The 19,155-nt window shown below is 38.5% G+C and overlaps 1 protein-coding gene across 1 annotated transcript in view; it reads right to left on the bottom strand.

Annotated features, from left to right (window-relative positions):
- Positions 1-7,145: 7,145 nt before the first annotated feature.
- LOC123664613 (Down syndrome cell adhesion molecule-like protein Dscam2) overlaps positions 7,146-19,155 on the bottom strand; it is a 32,121-nt gene continuing 20,111 nt past the window's right edge. Inside the window, exons 17-33 of the mRNA XM_045599130.1 lie at positions 18,879-18,969; positions 18,290-18,372; positions 17,385-17,507; positions 16,675-16,827; positions 16,380-16,509; positions 16,074-16,255; positions 15,378-15,557; positions 12,496-12,687; positions 12,105-12,302; positions 11,664-11,824; positions 11,155-11,157; positions 10,611-10,767; positions 9,928-10,045; positions 9,582-9,736; positions 9,045-9,149; positions 8,422-8,502; positions 7,146-7,174 (exon numbers count right to left, since the gene is read on the bottom strand). Of these exons, the coding sequence (XP_045455086.1) occupies positions 7,146-7,174; positions 8,422-8,502; positions 9,045-9,149; positions 9,582-9,736; positions 9,928-10,045; positions 10,611-10,767; positions 11,155-11,157; positions 11,664-11,824; positions 12,105-12,302; positions 12,496-12,687; positions 15,378-15,557; positions 16,074-16,255; positions 16,380-16,509; positions 16,675-16,827; positions 17,385-17,507; positions 18,290-18,372; positions 18,879-18,969 (2,141 nt within the window). The remainder of the gene's footprint in view (positions 7,175-8,421; positions 8,503-9,044; positions 9,150-9,581; positions 9,737-9,927; positions 10,046-10,610; positions 10,768-11,154; positions 11,158-11,663; positions 11,825-12,104; positions 12,303-12,495; positions 12,688-15,377; positions 15,558-16,073; positions 16,256-16,379; positions 16,510-16,674; positions 16,828-17,384; positions 17,508-18,289; positions 18,373-18,878; positions 18,970-19,155) is intronic.

Here is a 19,155-nt window from a genome sequence, read left to right as displayed (position 1 = left end):
GTATTCACCAAAGCAGCCGTGCCCGGTGAGAACCTGCGTCAGACGGAAGGTGAGGGGTTTGCGCTTACGGCGCATCCACCGCTCAAGGACCGGGCGCAAGGCAGCCGTTACGCGTGTGCCATACGGCTGCTCCACCAGGTCCTCCCCCCACCTCCGCATTAATGCTTCTTGCCCCATCCGGCGCACCCGTAGGATCCCGTCGAACGTGAGGTTCTCACCGAGAGCCCTCCTACCCGAGACGTATGAGTAGGTCTCGGCAAGGACCTCCGCCACGAGCTCCCACGGGGGGTCGCCAGCTAGAGCAGTAGCTGCAGCCCACGATACCGTACGATACCCCCGAATCACCCTCACCGCGATGATCTTCTGCGCCGACCGCAGTGCGGCCTTATTCTTCGCAGTGAGGCGATCCGCCCAAACCGGGGCACCGTACGTCGCCATACTCCGGCAGACTCCGGAATATAGCTGCCTGCAGGCGGCGCTGGGTCCTCCGAGGTTCGGGAGGAGTCTGCCCAGTGCACTCGCCACCTTCACGACCTTCGGTCCCACCATAGCGAAGTGTGGACCGAAGGTCCACCCTCCGTCAAGGATGAGCCCCAAATATTTCATTTGGGAGCTCATCCGGACCCTCCCCTCTCCGATCTGCAAGGTAGCCCCCGGTGGGGGTCCCTTGCGTCCGGTCCCGCGAAAGAGGAGGGCTTCGGTCTTTTCAATTCTGACACGAAGCCCCAAACTCTTTATGCGGCTGATCACGAGGTCGAGTCCGACCTCAGCCAGCCGCGCCGCCTCCTTATAGTCTCGTCCCCGGGAGTAAACGAGAGTGTCATCCGCGTAGCAAATGACACCCATCCCGGGGAGGAGACGGCCTCGCAGGACCCAGTCGTATCCGATGTCCCACAGGATCGGGCCCAGCACCGATCCCTGTGGGACACCGCAGCCGACCCGCCGCCACTCCACGGACCCCGACCGATTTTCGAGGCCTACTTTGCGATCGGAGAGGTACGCCTCCAGCAGATCTCTCTCTACCTTAGTTTATTATGACAAAAACGAAAAAAAAAAAAAAAAAAAAAAAAAAAAACCGACTTCAATTACATTGACAGGTAATACAACGTAAGTATAGACGAAAAAAATTTACAAATGCCCTACTCAATAGAACTGATTGCTATTTCAGAAGCTCTAACTTATGTTCAGAACTTGGGCTTACAAAATGTTGTTATATTGACAGACAGTAGAAGTGCATTGCAACATCTTAAAGGGTGTAGTTTAGCGAAAAGAGGTTTACCTATAGCCTATAATATAATAAGCAAATTGTACCAATTTCAATATACTAATGTCAATGTAATTTTACAATGGGTGCCCTCCCATATCGGCATCAGTGGAAATGAGGAGGCTGACCGATTAGCTAAGAAAGGGATAAAGTCAGGAAAAGAAATTAATATACAACCAGATTATTCAGAAGTTCTAGTTAAATACAAAAAAGATATTTATGGTATTTGGAAAGAACATTTCGATGAAATATCCAAAATTAAAGGAATTTGGTATCGCACGATTCAAAGTCAGCCTCCTCCCGTGCCCTGGTTTAACCATTACAAAATAAATAGATTATATATTATATACCTCATCGTCTTAGGTCGGGACATATTCCATCAAAAAGTTTTGGATTCCTTATGAAAAAAATTGGCTCTCCTCATTGTGATACATGTGGAACTAAAGAAGAGTTATATCACTTGTTGATGGAATGTATCAAATTGCAGACTCAGAGACAAGTATTGTTTAGGAACTTAAAACTTTGTTCGTCCGATGTTGGGGCAGTGCAAAGTATTCTAGCGGATCCCTTATCAGAATCTGCTAGAATGATTTTTGATTTTTATAAATTATCCTTTGTTTGATTTATGTAACTAGATTTTAGTAATTGAGGTATTTTTGTTTAAGTTTTTTGTGCGTGTTCCGATTATTTTGTAAAAGTTATAATGGGACTGGCATGTCCTTGTAGGACAAAAGTCCCTAAAATCAATAAATGAAAAAAAAATGTACTACTCGTCACTACGATTTTCGAGGGTTTCCCTCGAATTCTCTGGGATTCCATCATCAGATCCTGGTTTCCTTATCATGGTACCACACTTGGAATATCTCCTTTCCAACAAAAAAGATTATTATCAAAATCGGTTCATAAACAACGAAGTTATCCCCGAACATATATATATGTCGAATTGAGTAACCTCCTCCTTTTTTGAAGTCGGTTAAAAAATTGTTTTAGAAGCATTAAAATTTGACTGTTTTTTTTTTAGTACATACGGTATATTTAATAAAAGGTTTAGAAGATGATGGTATCATATAAATTTTTCCATGCTATTCAAGAAGGCCATCCTATAACCGCAGATATCAAGAGATTACAGAATATCGGAAATCTTCCATATAAGAACTACTTTTATTATCTGCACATCTTACGGCGAGTTTCAAGCCAATTTCTCGGTTGAATGCACACTACGAACAAAACGGTAGTTTGAAACTGATTTTATACGAAAAGTTTTTCTGGCGAGGAGTGAACGATAAACTTTAAGGGGTCGGAGTTACATTTTAGGGAATTGTGGAGTCACATTACCTGGTGAGTATTTTTTTTTTACAAAATTAAGGTCTACAGATTTATGGTTATAGTTACATTACAGTGATAATATTTTACGTAGGAATGTAAAGGCTATGAGTGTTAGCACACTTTTTGTAAAATTTTGATTCTTTTTTATTGTTTTCTAATGTTTACGCGAATTTCATTCAGCATACGTGAGTATACGGAGTATTACGGATGTCCTCCCGTGACCATGGTTGCTGTAAAATATTCAAAACGTCGGACATTTCAGAAACTTCATAAACCGCGATAATACCCGAAACAGTTGTTTCATTATAATTTAATTTTATGTTTGTTACCTTACAATTTTTGACTAGGTTTACGAATAATAACGATTATTTTTGTATTCGAAATCTGTAGCTCGTCATGTGGTCCCATTTGTATTTGAAATTCGAAATCTGACGAGTAGAGTTAACCTAATAACATGCATTTGTCATAGTAAACAATTGTTTTAACTGACGTTGAAAAAATTGTTTTTGACATTGTTGTTATTCTCATTTTATTACTAGAAAATTTAAATTGAAGTTGTTTTTTTACTTCTTAAAATTAAATGAGTATCACTTTAATATTGTAGACATAATATCGTTATAATCAATGGTTGTCACATTATCCTCTTTCTTGTAGTTAATAAAAATATATATTTTTTGTATTATAATATATATTAATTAATTTTTATGAATTGTAAATAAAAAGGCTAATAAAAAAGTCTTCTTTTCTTTCTCCCTTTTTTTCTTTTAGTATCTATAGTATAAAGTATTTTTCAAATTAACCCTTGAAAGAAAACGTTATTTTTTAGTACAACAAAAGGTAAAGATACGCCTAAGAGGCGCACAACTTTTAATTACGATTTTCTCACAAATTTAAAAATAGTAATTTAGTTTTTTTTTAACTTCAGTTCAATTTTACATTATTAAAGGAAATTATGCTCACCACACGCGGCGGTCTTTTTACACTTCATACATGTCATCTGCGTCAGTCTTTTATTTTTGCTGTGCATCAGCCACAGTGATGCTGAACGTTAACAACCTCTTACGAAAGTAAGAAGTGGTATTTTGCAATCTAGATAGATTTTTTTTTGTACATTTTAATGAAATACTATTTTAAATATTTTTAAACGGTAGAAATAATCTTTATATATTTAGTTGGTTATAAAATTAAATAAATATACATGTATTTATTAAGAATATAATTTAGGTGATATATATATATATATATATATGTATATATATATATATATATATCACCTAAATTATATTCATATATATATAAGACATAATTTATGGATTATAAATTTGTAAGTTTGACCCTTTTTTATACACGGGTTGGTGCACCTGAAGTTAATAGACACAAATGCGGTGCTTCCTTAAGGTATAAGGGGTGAGGGAGGTATATAAGTAAGTATAAAAGAGCGTGGAGGGTGAAATTTGGAAGCACTACAGCTTAAAACGCGTTAAACATAGTTTTTACTATTCCATTTTCATATCTATTTCATATTTATATCTATTTCATAGGGGTAAATTCTATTAAATTTATTTTTATAAAATAAAAATTATTCTAATGAGTTTTTGATTAGCCTGTTATAGCAATTTTCGGTGACCCTGCTTTCTCCTACAGAAGTAGTGCGTTTGATTACCGATCTGATTGTCGGTGTAACATTATACATTTATTGTTTTTATTTACATAGAAACTATTTATATTTAAATTTATCAAAAAATATAGCTATATAAATCGCTTGAACTTGGAGAGGTCTCTGTCCAGCAGTGGACAGCGATAGAATGAAGTGACATAGTGCTTATTACCCAAAACGCAGCCATTAAGTTGCCTATCTTAGAAACAGATGACCGAGTGTGTATTTAAAAGATATAATCTATACTAATATTATAAAACTAAAAGAAAATATTTGTTTGTTTCTCTAATAGCGCTAATATCAGGAACTTTTTTTGAAAAGAATAACTGCGAAGTTTCTTGGTGGTAACTTCACTTCTGCTGTACTGTGTGGCTACGGTAGTAAAAAATATAGCCACCCTCTCTCTTCCCGTGGATCTCGTAAAAGAGATAACACACTACCACCTTGACACTTATATAAAGCCGACCAATGGCGGGATAGCCATCCTACTGCTTGCTTTGAAATACACAGGCCGAAGACGGGCAGCAGATTCTTCGGTGTGACAAAGCCGACCCTGTGATCACAAAACCGCCTACACAGCGTAGTGACTGGGCAACACATATGAGTTCACGCCATTTTTGGCGTGAACTTGTAGAGGCCTTATCCAGCAGTGGAATGCGATAAGCTGAAGTGAGTGAGCGTGAACTTCACTTTTGAAAATAGTTAATAATTTGAATTTGTAAAATGACGATTCAAGGTGCTTATAAAGCATATTATTAAAAAAAAATATTTTGATTTTTAATTTGAACTACTGGTTAAAATTTAAAAATCCTTTCGAGTTATACAACCCATTTAACAAGGAAGGCTATAGGCTATTTTTTTCTTCCAATTAACGCGTATAGAAACGCGTTTGTATTTTAAGTTAGTTAAGTAAATAAAACCTTCATTTCCCATAAATAAAAACATTTTTGCTTTTCGATATGACACAGATATTTGGTTATTCGTGTGTTTCATTATTTTCACCGACCGAGAACTTTTTCATTAATTTTCGTGTTTTTCGTTTGTACGTGTAATACACATTGTTTTATGTCTTTTCAATAAATTTTGGTGAAATCTTTAAATTTGACTCTTTTTTCCCCAATTTTTCATTACTGTATAAAATTAGTGTTACGATGTAACTGTTTTGAAATATTTACTATTTTTTATTCACTTTATTCACTTCTTTTATGAAACATTTTTTTTATAAGTATTCTTTGACGGTTCGCAGGAAAGTGGACATAAGGTGCCAATTTTGCCAAATGGTACCAAAATTTTGGCACCTTTTGTCCACTTTCCTGCGAACCGTCAAAGAATACTTATAACAAATGGACACAACGATAGATAATTTTTTTTATTATTTGAGAAAAAGTTATATTCAGAAATCATCCTAAAATGTATATGGAATTCAAATGTATTCTGTATTTGGTTAACTTTTACAACCGTTTTCAGACTATGTAAATTAAAATGAATCAGCGAAATGTATAGTACGTGTATAACTTCCGACAGCACTGAAATATTTAACTCTTTTTTTATTCGTTATTGTTACGAAAAGTTTATATATATATATATATATATATATATATATATATATATATATATATATATATATACATATATATATATATATATATTTTAAAAAAAGATTTAACTTTTCATTAACTGATTCATTTAAAAAAAATACGCTTAGAGATACGTTGAACTTTAGATGAATAAATAAAACTCACGTATAATGTTCTAACATTTATATTTTCGAAATTTTATTTCTAGTAAATCGGAGATTTACAAGTTTGAATCATTAATAAATAAACATTAAACAATCAGTCTTTTTTGAAGATAAATTTTAATTTCACTACAACATTATCTAGAAGCAAAATTACATCTAAAAGATATTCTATCGCTTCTATAATTATATTACAAAAGATTTATATTATCTTATAATCTATCTTTCGAGATGAAAATGCTCGTTTAAATATATTATTATTTGTTAGAATAGAAAAATTATTTTATAATTTTAAGACCGGCGCCACGCATTTGTGTAATTTTTTGATAATGCGCAAATGGTTGATTCAATAAACGTTGAATGATTAACGTAAATATTTGTACACGTATTAAAATCGTAAGCTTTGTTGAGTTTTGCAAGAATGTCCGGCGCTAGTTATGTGATAGAGTTCACATTTCAAAATATATAAAAATATTTAGAAAGTGAGCAATCAATATTAGCAATATTTATATAATAAATATATAATTTTTGCATTTTTTTTAATTTTTATAAAATTGGTGTCACCATAAGCGTTCGGATGATTCGGATTTTTCTTATTTTTCCGTTTTTTCTGTTTTTTTTTTTTTTGTGGTGGTAAAAAGATCCGCAATATTTCGCAGGTATTCCGCAAATTATATTTATTCCAAAATGTAGATTAATATGGCAGTGTAGGAAGCATTTTTTGACTAGCAAATGAAACGAATTAAATATGTTCCATTACTTTCATACATGTTATAAATAAAATTTTTATACAAAATATATTATTTGATCAATCATTATTAAATTAAAACATATCGTTAAAATTAAAATTAGTATTATATCACAAAAATAAAAAACGATAAGTGACGTCTCCATCATCACCCTTATCATTGACTAAACTTAGAACGATCATAAAATTCATATAGATATAACGATTCATACACAAGTGCTGATTTCTCCAATTACGATTAGTTAACTTTATTCTGTATGAATTGATCTTTTTCCAAATATAGTCAGCTAACGTTTTTTTGCATCAATTAACCTCAATGGTAACCTACATAATCACAAATTATAAGTTTATAAATTAGCCCAACTATTTCAAGAACAATCCGTAATTTGTAGCGCGATTTTCAATTCGATGGCTACCTGTGATGGGGTACTCTGCAGGTTTCTGAAATTGATTAAAATATGGTATAAAAATTAGGAATGAAATCTCATCCCTAAAAATGCTTTTAAAACGTAATATTAAAATTTTGAGAAAAAGACTACAGCAGTAAGTAGACCCAGCAGTAGGTACAAACTAAATCAATCAATCAATCATAATTTAAAGTGTAAGGTCTGTAAATTAAGGTTTTAACTGAGGTAGGGCACAGCAGGAATTTCCTGCTAAAAATATGGAGCAGCCCGACTGGGGTAGTACCTTGACCTTACAGAAGATCACAGCTAAATAATACTGTTTTCATGAAACATTGTGTTCCTGTTGGTGAGTAAGGTGACCAGAGCTCCTGGGTGGGGGGGTTGAGTCGGCAACGCGCTTGCGATCTTCTGGTGTTGCAGGCGTCTATAGGCTAGGGTAATCGCTTGCCATCAGGTGAGCCATACGCTTGTTTGCTGACCTAGTGAAAAAAAAATCCAAGATACTAATTCTGAATAATGACATCGATTTTTATACAACACAATTAAAGGCTAATCTACTTTGGCTGTTCTACTGTGGATTGATGATTACGTAACTTGAGATTTCTTTCTAAATTCTTGATTATATTTTCCTTCATTATTAAGTAGGAGATAAGGATGAAGTGAGTAAAAGAAAAAAAGCGGTCATATCAACATTAAATCTTAATGTACCCGCTAGATCGAAATTTTCCATCACACATCGTTCCATAGCTTAATTGGCTAGAGCGCCGACACGGTCAGTCGGAGACGCGGGTTCGAATCCCGCTGGAGCGGTCAATTTTTGATATGATATTCAAAATGTTTAGAATTGTGTGGGTAACACAAAAATAAAATCGTACATATTAACATAAAATCTTTATTAATATCAGGATTAAATTCTCTTTTTCATAAGTCTGCTAGCTATCATTATTTATAAATAGCCAAGCTTCAAGGCAAAAAAGCCAATGTCTAGCTGTGGAGCTTTTGAATGTTGTTACAGTAACTGTTATAAATACATTATGGAGAAAATTATTTAGATATAAATAAAAATATTATTGATGAAAACAAGGTGAAGTTCAGAATCAATTTAAGTATCAGAAATTCAGTTTTTAATTAGATGAACAATGGTGTATAAGATAGGGATCATTTCAATCAATATATATATATATTTAATTTTATGCTAATGTCAGTATTATTTCTGACTTTGAACGTAAACATGAAAAAATACGAAATATAATTATATGCTGCCTTGCTAATGATACTTACTTCTTGGTGCGCTTTTCAATGTAGTTGTGCGTGAAACACAATCGCTCTCTTCTGATTCTGATCGCATTTGAAAACTCGTTTCTATAAATGATCGAATACAAAATTAATTTCAAAATTTCAAAGTACGGACATCCTCAGTAGAATAATTTTTGAAGCTACAAGAGCGAATAAGAATAGAAGTGAAGACAAGTGAGACGTTTGATAGTTTAATATTACCCACTTAAGCAGAAGCTTTCCATTAGATACAATGTGTCAGAATTTTTCATAATACATCATCAGGAACTATTAATATATATAATATGAACAATTCTGCTATTAATTGCAATTGAATGGTTGATGGAATTACATGGTTTCTGGATTTATATTATTTTGTATCAAACGACATTTGGGAGGCACTGTATGTTAAAACTAACAATAAGAAAATTCAGTCATCATTCGATTCAACTTTGAATTAAACCCTGAGGGATGACGTAAGGACAATATGCCAAGATATTCATTGGTCAATTAACACTTTTACTACTAATACACAAAAGTGGCATATATAAGCATTGTAAGTGGAAAGCTGACCGTGGAAAGCTTAAAGACTTAAATCAATGGTTTGTTGTCATTTTAATGATTCATACCACTGTCATATCTCTTCCCTCGTCGCGGTGCTTCTTGGTTATCAACGTGACCGAATGTCCGGAACCCAATCGCGAACTGTGCATATGGACTGATTTCATATAATTCTGGAAAATTAACTTACTATCAATACTAAAATTAACACCAACACAAAATCCTAAATTATTTCAAACAATATAAACTAGAATTAGGAGCAAGTGTTACGTAAGTGGTTAAGAATCCCACATTACCCGTTTCTACCCCAACAGCCGGGCATCTTTTTTAAGATTTCCCCTCCGTAAATAAAAAAATGACTAACAGCAAATAGCAAATTATGTTGTTGTTGTACTGTACAACTGGACATTTTTTAGGAAATAGCTATTTAGCAATATTATATTGCTTCACATCGAACCATCGTCCATATCGTGCGTGCTCACACATAAATCCAATCAGTAATTATAAATTCATTTTACATCCATTCAAGTTACAAGTTTATTAATTATATAGTTTTTAAATCTATTTAGTTCTATTTCCATCTTTTTAGTTTTACTTTGTCTTACCGTGTTTATTATCTGCTGCCAAATGTACAGGAGTGCTGTAAACTCTGTTGTTGACTTCGGTTGGAATGCTTTGTGGTGTGTTCACTGTTGCGTTACTGCGTTCTGATTTACATTCACCAGTTAGTGAGTTTCTGTATTCCGTTAGTCTCTGGTGGCTGAAAAAAATTTTTTTTCAATTTTGACAAGGCCTACATATATGACATATGGCTACAACTTTTTTAGTGATATTTATTAGAGACATATTTATCTGGATTTCTCTTAACCTTTGTTTATGAATGAAAGTGATTGGATGCCTGCATAAAGGTCGAATTAAGTTTATAAGTGTTTTTACCGCTACTTCACTTACTTGTGTCGTTTTACAAGAATGTAGATGCAAGTCACTAAACACACCAACAGTAAGATGGAACTGCACACTATCACCAGCAAGTTAATGTCGAAGTAATCTGTTGGTGGTCCGATCGATTCTGAAAAGAAGTTTTGTATATTATTGACATATAAAGGAAATATGTACAACATAAAGAGAATACAAAACAGCAGTATGTATTTCGATTTGAGATGCCATTTGATAAATAATAAGCTTAGGCGATAATATTCCAATTGATCCAATTAGAATATAGGGTAGGATATAATTTTTTTTTTTTTTTTTAAATATTTACACAATACACACACGGTCGTCTGTTCCTAAAGTAAGCAACTTAATGCTTGTGTTATAGGTAACAGCCGACTGGTATATAACTACATATATATATTTTTTTTTCGATAAACATACTTATAAATAATACATATATAAATATATAAATAAATATTTATATTACACCCAGACTCGGGGTGGGAATCGAACCTACAACCCTCGGAGCAGAAAGCACTACAAACTGCGCCAACGGGCTAGTCGAAATAATTACTATCTTTTACACGCACCACCAGTACTAGTATATTGATGTGTTGACATATTGACATGTCGACGTATTGACATGTCGACGTGTCATGTTGACATATTGACATGTTGACACATTGACATATTGACATCACCTCCCAGCTCGGTGGTGGTCGCGTAGTCATAGAGCGCGGTGGTCGCGCCGGCGCTGTTCTCGGCGGTCACGCGCCAGCGGTACCAGCGCGCCGCGGTCAGCGACCCCGCGGCGAACGAGCCGCGCGCCGGCGGGAACGACCACGGCGTGGGCGCTGGCTGCGGTCATACACGGGTAATATGCCATTTAGTTATAGACATTAGGTTCAAAGAAAATAACAAGACTGTAGATGACTTTGGTATAAGATTGTATAAGATCTTAATTTAAGAGAAGACCAATTTAATCGATGTCTCAAAATAGGACTGTGTTTGAGTTTTAAGACAAGGTTAATAACTCAGGGGATAGTATAACCAAAATATGTTATAAATAACTAAACTACTGTGCTGTGCTGTGTGGCTACGGCACTTAAGAATTTAGCCACCCCCTCTCTTCCCGTGGGTGTCGTAAGAGGCGACTAAGGGATAACAAGGTTCCACAACCATCTTGGAACTTAAGAAGCCGACCGATGGCGGGATAACCATCCAACTGCTGGCTTTGAAATACACAGGCTGAAGACGGGCAGCAGCGTCTTTGGTGCGACAAAGCCAGTACTGCGGTCACCAACCCGCCTGCCCAGCGTGGTGACTATGGGCAAAACACATGAGTTCACGTTATTTTTGACGTAAACTTGTGGAGGCCTATGTCCAGCAGTGGACTGTATAGGCTGTAATGATGATGAACTAAACTACGTTCACAGTTACGTTGTAACTAAACATTCGACGAGTGGTCGACGAAATGACCATAAATCATTATGAATTAAGCTTATAATCGTGAGTGCTTTAAGTTTTATACTACTTACACTATTTAGGAAGGTACAAAAAAATGTGAGGACTGAGGTCGGAGCAACGCGGAAATACTTAACTCGACTCTGATGAGCATGTACGTAGTCCACTCGACGAGTGTCTAGTTACTAAGTAAATATTTATAATAATGTAGATATTCATCGATAATATCTAAGGATACGAAACATATACTTCAGAGGCTACTAAATCAAAAATACTAATTAAAAGCATACCAATCTATTCTCCGCTCTTTTCCACACTTTACTCCCGTATTCCTTATAGTCCACCTCCCATCTTGTGATTTCGCAGCCGTTGTCGTCCCATCCACTGAGCTGAATGTAGATATGACTGGCGTTGCTCCAGAACCATTCCGTTGTTGTTGGTGCTATTGGCACTAGAAGTTGAAGTAAAGGATTTAGCACGTATTTGTAACTGAAGTCTGAACAGTTCACTGTAGTGGATCAGATATTTCTACTCACTAACTGTAATTCTAAAACTTGCTGTTTGGAAAAGAAAGCATTAGGGCTCATTTTATCCAGGTTTGGTATTTTACCAAAATAATTATGATGTTCAGAAAATATCACATCATTTCACATTGATATACTAAGTCGGACTTTTGAAATCCAAGAGAACAATATTTAACTCACAAATTGTAGCTCCAAAATAACACTTACCTCCTCCTAAGGTCATTGCGTCAACATAAGCTGGCTGCGATGCTCCAACGCTGTTGGCTGCTGTCATCCTCAGGGAATATTTTGTACCGCACTTTAAGCCCTCTAACATATATTCCTGAACTCCCTGTATCGTAGTCCCCTTGTCCGCCCATGTATCTTGCCATGGACCATTCGCTTCTTTCCAAGTTAATTCATAAACTGCAATGGAATCGATAATAAGAATGAATACGAAATCGAACTTTCTAATGCTAGAACAATAATATACAGTAAAATTTTTACTCTGTAACATCATTAAAGTCCATCAATGATTTTGTTTCATTTTTTTTTAAATTCTACCTTGAATAAATTGCTTGTTGTTTTTAACTTAGAAAGAATTCAACGTTTTCCTTACCTATCCTTTGATTCTTGCCTGCTATCTTCCTCGGTTGGTCCCATTGTAAATGTAAGGCGTTTTTATGTGAAGTGACTCTTAGTGTGGGTGGTTCGGGTGTTGGCAGAACTGACACTTCATAAGACACTGAATCTGATCCATATAAGTTTTTGGCAAGGCAAGTGTAGTTGCCACTAAGCGACTGATCTATATCTGAAAAGATATAATTCATCGTAGGTAATTGTAATAGATTGAGATCAAATATTTTTTTTACACTACCAGACCGGCTAACGAGCGTACGACTTACCTGATGGTAAGTGATTACCATAGCTTATAGACGTTTGCAACACCATTGCATGCATGCAAGTGTGCCGACCACATCCTCAATCCCCCGGCAGCTCTGGTCACCTTACACACCACAGGAAAAATACTATTTGAAAACAGTATTATTTAGCTGTAATTTTCTGCAAGGTCGAGGTACTTCCTCAGACAGGCTGCTCCAGATTTTAAGCAGGATACTACCTGCTTTGCCCTACCTTAGTTAACATTCAATCAGATTCAAATAATTGTATGCACTTACTGTATTACAACTTGCTACTAAATTCTGAGGTAGTTCGGTATATGATGAAACTTTTTTCTCATATTTAGATATTTTCAAGCAATTTAAATCGAGACAGCAAAAAGAAGGAATAATCAGGCGACAAATTTACAACTACATAGTAATTGATATTTACTGATAACGCAACCGTTCACGGCGGCGGCGCGCCCACGCACTGACACACCAGCAACAGGGATGACCCCACTCCCACCAGTATCGTGCTAGCGACATTTATACTTACTGTTGATCAGCAAGCTGTCGTCGTGGTTCCTCGTGAAGCGCGGGTGGTGCGTGATGATGTTGTGCTTGTGGTACCACACCGTGCGCGGCGGCGGCGCGCCCACGCACTGACACACCAGCAACAGGGATGAGCCCACTCCCACCAGTATCGTGCTAGCGACATTTATACTTACTGTTGATCAGCAAGCTGTCGTCGTGGTTCCTCGTGAAGCGCGGGTGGTGCGTGATGATGTTGTGCTTGTGGTACCACACCGTGCGCGGCGGCGGCGCGCCCACGCACTGACACACCAGCAACAGGGATGAGCCCACTCCCACCAGTATCGTGCTAGCGACATTTATACTTACTGTTGATCAGCAAGCTGTCGTCGTGGTTCCTCGTGAAGCGCGGGTGGTGCGTGATGATGTTGTGCTTGTGGTACCACACCGTGCGCGGCGGCGGCGCGCCCACGCACTGACACACCAGCAACAGGGATGAGCCCACTCCCACCAGTATCGTGCTAGCGACATTTATACTTACTGTTGATCAGCAAGCTGTCGTCGTGGTTCCTCGTGAAGCGCGGGTGGTGCGTGATGATGTTGTGCTTGTGGTACCACACCGTGCGCGGCGGCGGCGCGCCCACGCACTGACACACCAGCAACAGGGATGAGCCCACTCCCACCAGTATCGTGCTAGCGACATTTATACTTACTGTTGATCAGCAAGCTGTCGTCGTGGTTCCTCGTGAAGCGCGGGTGGTGCGTGATGATGTTGTGCTTGTGGTACCACACCGTGCGCGGCGGCGGCGCGCCCACGCACTGACACACCAGCAACAGGGATGAGCCCACTCCCACCAGTATCGTGCTAGCGACATTTATACTTACTGTTGATCAGCAAGCTGTCGTCGTGGTTCCTCGTGAAGCGCGGGTGGTGCGTGATGATGTTGTGCTTGTGGTACCACACCGTGCGCGGCGGCGGCGCGCCCACGCACTGACACACCAGCAACAGGGATGAGCCCACTCCCACCAGTATCGTGCTAGCGACATTTATACTTACTGTTGATCAGCAAGCTGTCGTCGTGGTTCCTCGTGAAGCGCGGGTGGTGCGTGATGATGTTGTGCTTGTGGTACCACACCGTGCGCGGCGGCGGCGCGCCCACGCACTGACACACCAGCAACAGGGATGAGCCCACTCCCACCAGTATCGTGCTAGCGACATTTATACTTACTGTTGATCAGCAAGCTGTCGTCGTGGTTCCTCGTGAAGCGCGGGTGGTGCGTGATGATGTTGTGCTTGTGGTACCACACCGTGCGCGGCGGCGGCGCGCCCACGCACTGACACACCAGCAACAGGGATGAGCCCACTCCCACCAGTATCGTGCTAGCGACATTTATACTTACTGTTGATCAGCAAGCTGTCGTCGTGGTTCCTCGTGAAGCGCGGGTGGTGCGTGATGATGTTGTGCTTGTGGTACCACACCGTGCGCGGCGGCGGCGCGCCCACGCACTGACACACCAGCAACAGGGATGAGCCCACTCCCACCAGTATCGTGCTAGCGACATTTATACTTACTGTTGATCAGCAAGCTGTCGTCGTGGTTCCTCGTGAAGCGCGGGTGGTGCGTGATGATGTTGTGCTTGTGGTACCACACCGTGCGCGGCGGCGGCGCGCCCACGCACTGACACACCAGCAACAGGGATGAGCCCACTCCCACCAGTATCGTGCTAGCGACATTTATACTTACTGTTGATCAGCAAGCTGTCGTCGTGGTTCCTCGTGAAGCGCGGGTGGTGCGTGATGATGTTGTGCTTGTGGTACCACACCGTGCGCGGCGGCGGCGCGCCCACGCACTGACACACCAGCAACAGGGATGAGCCCACTCCCACCAGTATCGTGCTAGCGACATTTATACTTACTGTTGATCAGCAAGCTGTCGTCGTGGTTCCTCGTGAAGCGCGGGTGGTGCGTGATGATGTTGTGCTTGTGGTACCACACCGTGCGCGGCGGCGGCGCGCCCACGCACTGACACACCAGCAACAGGGATGAGCCCACTCCCACCAGTATCGTGCTAGCGACATTTATACTTACTGTTGATCAGCAAGCTGTCGTCGTGGTTCCTCGTGAAGCGCGGGTGGTGCGTGATGATGTTGTGCTTGTGGTACCACACCGTGCGCGGCGGCGGCGCGCCCACGCACTGACACACCAGCAACAAGGAACTTCCTTCGCCCGCTGATATCGGACCTCCGAGTGATGCCACGCCAGCCACAACTGGTGGGTTTCATCATCACATCAGCCTTTCGCAGTCCACTACTGGACATAGGCCTCCACAAGTTCGAGCCAAAAAATGGCGTGAACTCATTTGTTTGTTAATTAAATATAAAATGTGAGTATATGCGTTGGTTGCGTGGATGAGAATTTCGGAGAGCTGAGATTTTTAGCGCAAACTTGAGGAGACTTGTGTCCAGTTATAGACTGCGATATAGGCGCTGATACTTCGTAAAATCATACTACAGATATTGTTATTTCATTTGTTTTGCAAAAAGGGCTATCAATGGCGTTTATGATCTTGGAGCTCGAGTCTCTTTGCGGGACATTTTTTATAAGATAGATAAAATTATATTTATAAACATTCCACTGCCAGGTTAAGGTCTGTTTTGGATAAATCTCCAACTGCTCTTTTTAAGAGAACCTCTTTACTATAGTTAATTTTTTCATTTTATATCAAAACATCAACTTCAAATAACACATGATGAAATACAAAAGTATGAGCATAGCCATTTTTACCTCTAGCACTGACTTCTACGTGAACTCTAGGACTAGGGGCTCCTTCTCCCGCAGACGTGTGTGCTCTAACGAATACTTCATATTGCATTCCAGTTGTTAGGCCTGATAGAGGGAAGGTTAGCTGGCGAGAAAGGTTTGACTCCCGGTTAGTTTCCACTCTGTAGCTTTGTGGGGCATTAGTGCTGGAAGAGAAAAAGTTATTTCAGTTGAAACATGATCATTCGTATTTTAAACCCAATGATTAAAAGGTGAGAAGAGTAAAAGATTAGACAAAACCAGAAATCGAGTCTTCTGATGTTTAAGTACCTAGTTACTGGTTTTACGTAAATAGTATAATGAGTTATTTCTCCATTTGGTTGATCAGGTTTCTTCCAACTCACGAGAACAGACGTGGACGATGATACTAGAGCCTTTATAGCTGATGGTGGTCCAGGAACTGAAAATTGAGAATATCATCTTCAATTTAACCTTAATAAAAAAATATCAACAATATGTAAGACAAATATATTTTAGCAAATGTGAATCCAATTATGAGAATAAATAACAAGTTCGTACTAAATAATAAAATAAACATTTTTTAACATATAGTACAAATAATTACCGTCTTGTAATGTTGTGCAGACGACAGGGTAAGAGAATGGTCCAAGACCGTAGTTAGAAAGCCCTGCAACTTTTATCGTGTAATTTGTATATTTCATAAGACCTTGAAGATATAACTCTGTATGTGGTGTTGTTACGTTAAGCCAAGGGCCATCTGAAAATTAAATTAATATTTCGTTCAAGCACGTTAATTTGTAGTAAGTGGTTATAATATATATAACGTGCACTTATTAATTTCGAATTTTTTACTTAATAAATAAAGAAAACATAAAATTTTCTTAGCATGTACTTGGCGTCTACAGTACCACTTATTTCTTAACGATTTAAATAAAATAGCTAGTAACTGGGTGTGGAAATTTTAAACTTAAAATATGTCCTAGTAAATATTTCTATACATCGACAATTTCAAAACATTCGTATAAATAACAAAAATATAAATGTTAAATCAAATAATAAATCATTGTTATGAAAAATGAACGAGCGTTCTTTAGACCATAGGACTGAAGTAAAACTTCTGCACAATAGGTCTTTGTCTTAATTATACGAAACGTAGCTGGCTATGAGAGAAAGAGAGAAAGAAAATGTGTGCTCGCTCCGAGAATAGTCTATATTCACGTATCGACGACGCGCCCACGCACTCCACGCACTCCACGCACTCCACGCACTCCACGCACTCCACGCACTCCAGGGTCGCACCCTAACAGTACGTACCGTCGGCGCAGTACAGCAGCGCGTACCGCAGCAGCGCGGCGCGCGCCGGCGGCCGCCACGCGGCGCGCACGCCCGTCGACGACGCGCCCACGCACTCCACGCCCGCCGGGGGCTCCTCGGGCGCTGCTCGGGTTGTACGCATCATTATCAACATCATCAACATCATCATCATCATCATCATAAACAACATCATCATCATCATAAACATCATCATCATCATCATCATCATTTCAGTCCACTGCTGGACACAAGCCTCCACAAGTTCGCGACATAAATGGCGTGAACTCGTGTGTTGCCCATAGTCACCACGCTGGGCAGGCGGATTGGTGACCGCAGGGCTGGCTTTGCCGCACCGAAGACGCTGCTGCCCGTCTTCAGTCTGGGTATTCGAAAGCCAACAGTTGGACGATTATCCCGTTATCGATCGACTTCTTAAATTCCAAGGTGGTAGTGGAACTGTGTTATACCTTAGTCTTACGACACCCACGGGAAGAGAGAGAATGGCTATACTGTGCTTACTTACGTACATACACAGCAGAACACAGTATATGTACTATAGTTTTATAGACGACACGTTATCACAGTTACAGCTCTAGCTTATAACTGGGTCTGAACCCAAATGGCATGTTTGCTATGGTCTGGAAGTTCGTGCGTTTCCAGACCACAACAAAGGAGTATATCTTAGTAGATTGAGTGTGAGGCGTTTTAATGTTACTTATGATAATGATACCTAAAATTATGATAAATGTAACTTATAGGTAAATACAGAAAAGTAGATGGCTCCTCTGGCAATGAACATGTCCAAATGTATCCTTTTTTTCTGCATGCTATCTACAAATTAGTTAATGAAAATTGTAAAAATTGCTAGCTTTTTTCTACTGTTAAGTGTGTATTAAACTAGTCACCTCCTTCTCTAGTAGTTTGATATACTGGTAAAGAATACGGCCCGCTTCCAGCTGAGTTAAACGCACTTACAGATACTGCATACCTGAAAAAACAAAAAAAGGTAAACCTTAATTTATGTAAATTAAAAATTTCCAAAGGTAATAATAATAATGAAGTATTTATGTTTTTATTCAAAAAAAGTCCAGTTCTTCTCACAATAGGTTAAATTAAATATTTATGACAGAAGTATGTTAAATAAACCGCTCCTACTGTATAATGTCCTGGGCCCAAAGGTTATCTGGAAAAAATCGCTTTTTAGCGATAAGGTCGCTTTGTACATCTTGTATTGTATCTTTCTTAACATGTATCTGTATTGTACATTAAGAATAAAGAAATAAATAAATAAAGCTTTTGCTAAAAGTAGCTTAGATTATAAAATAGAATGATATAACTCATAGGACTACGGCAGAACGCAGAAATATAAGTAGACGCAATAGTCGTATAGATTTTAACATAATTAAAAATTTCCATTATACTATCATAATTATGCAAATTATTTAAAAATGGCCTCAAAATAGTACCTAGTGAATCTCCAATATATTAACATACCTGGTATTTTTCAAGAGACCGCTCAAGACAGTTTCTTGTTTGCCTTTGCGAGAAATCACTTTCACCATTTTAGTCTGAGAATCGTTTGTCCCTGTAATGACATTAAAATAAAATGAATAGACGTAGCAATGTGAATTAACTTACTATACGCCTTTCTGAAGTCTATAAATCAAATCTCATTCTTTAATAATATTGTTACGAACACACAAAGAAAGTAGCGTAATCTAGCGGCAACCATTGAAACTATACAAAAACAGAGACAGCATGAAACCCTCTA

The sequence above is a fragment of the Melitaea cinxia genome, chromosome 22 (genome assembly GCF_905220565.1).
Source record: "Melitaea cinxia chromosome 22, ilMelCinx1.1, whole genome shotgun sequence".
NCBI classification, from domain to species: Eukaryota; Metazoa; Arthropoda; class Insecta; order Lepidoptera; family Nymphalidae; genus Melitaea; species Melitaea cinxia.
Note: the sequence above shows the minus strand (reverse complement) of the source record. Positions and strands in the feature narration are given on the sequence as shown.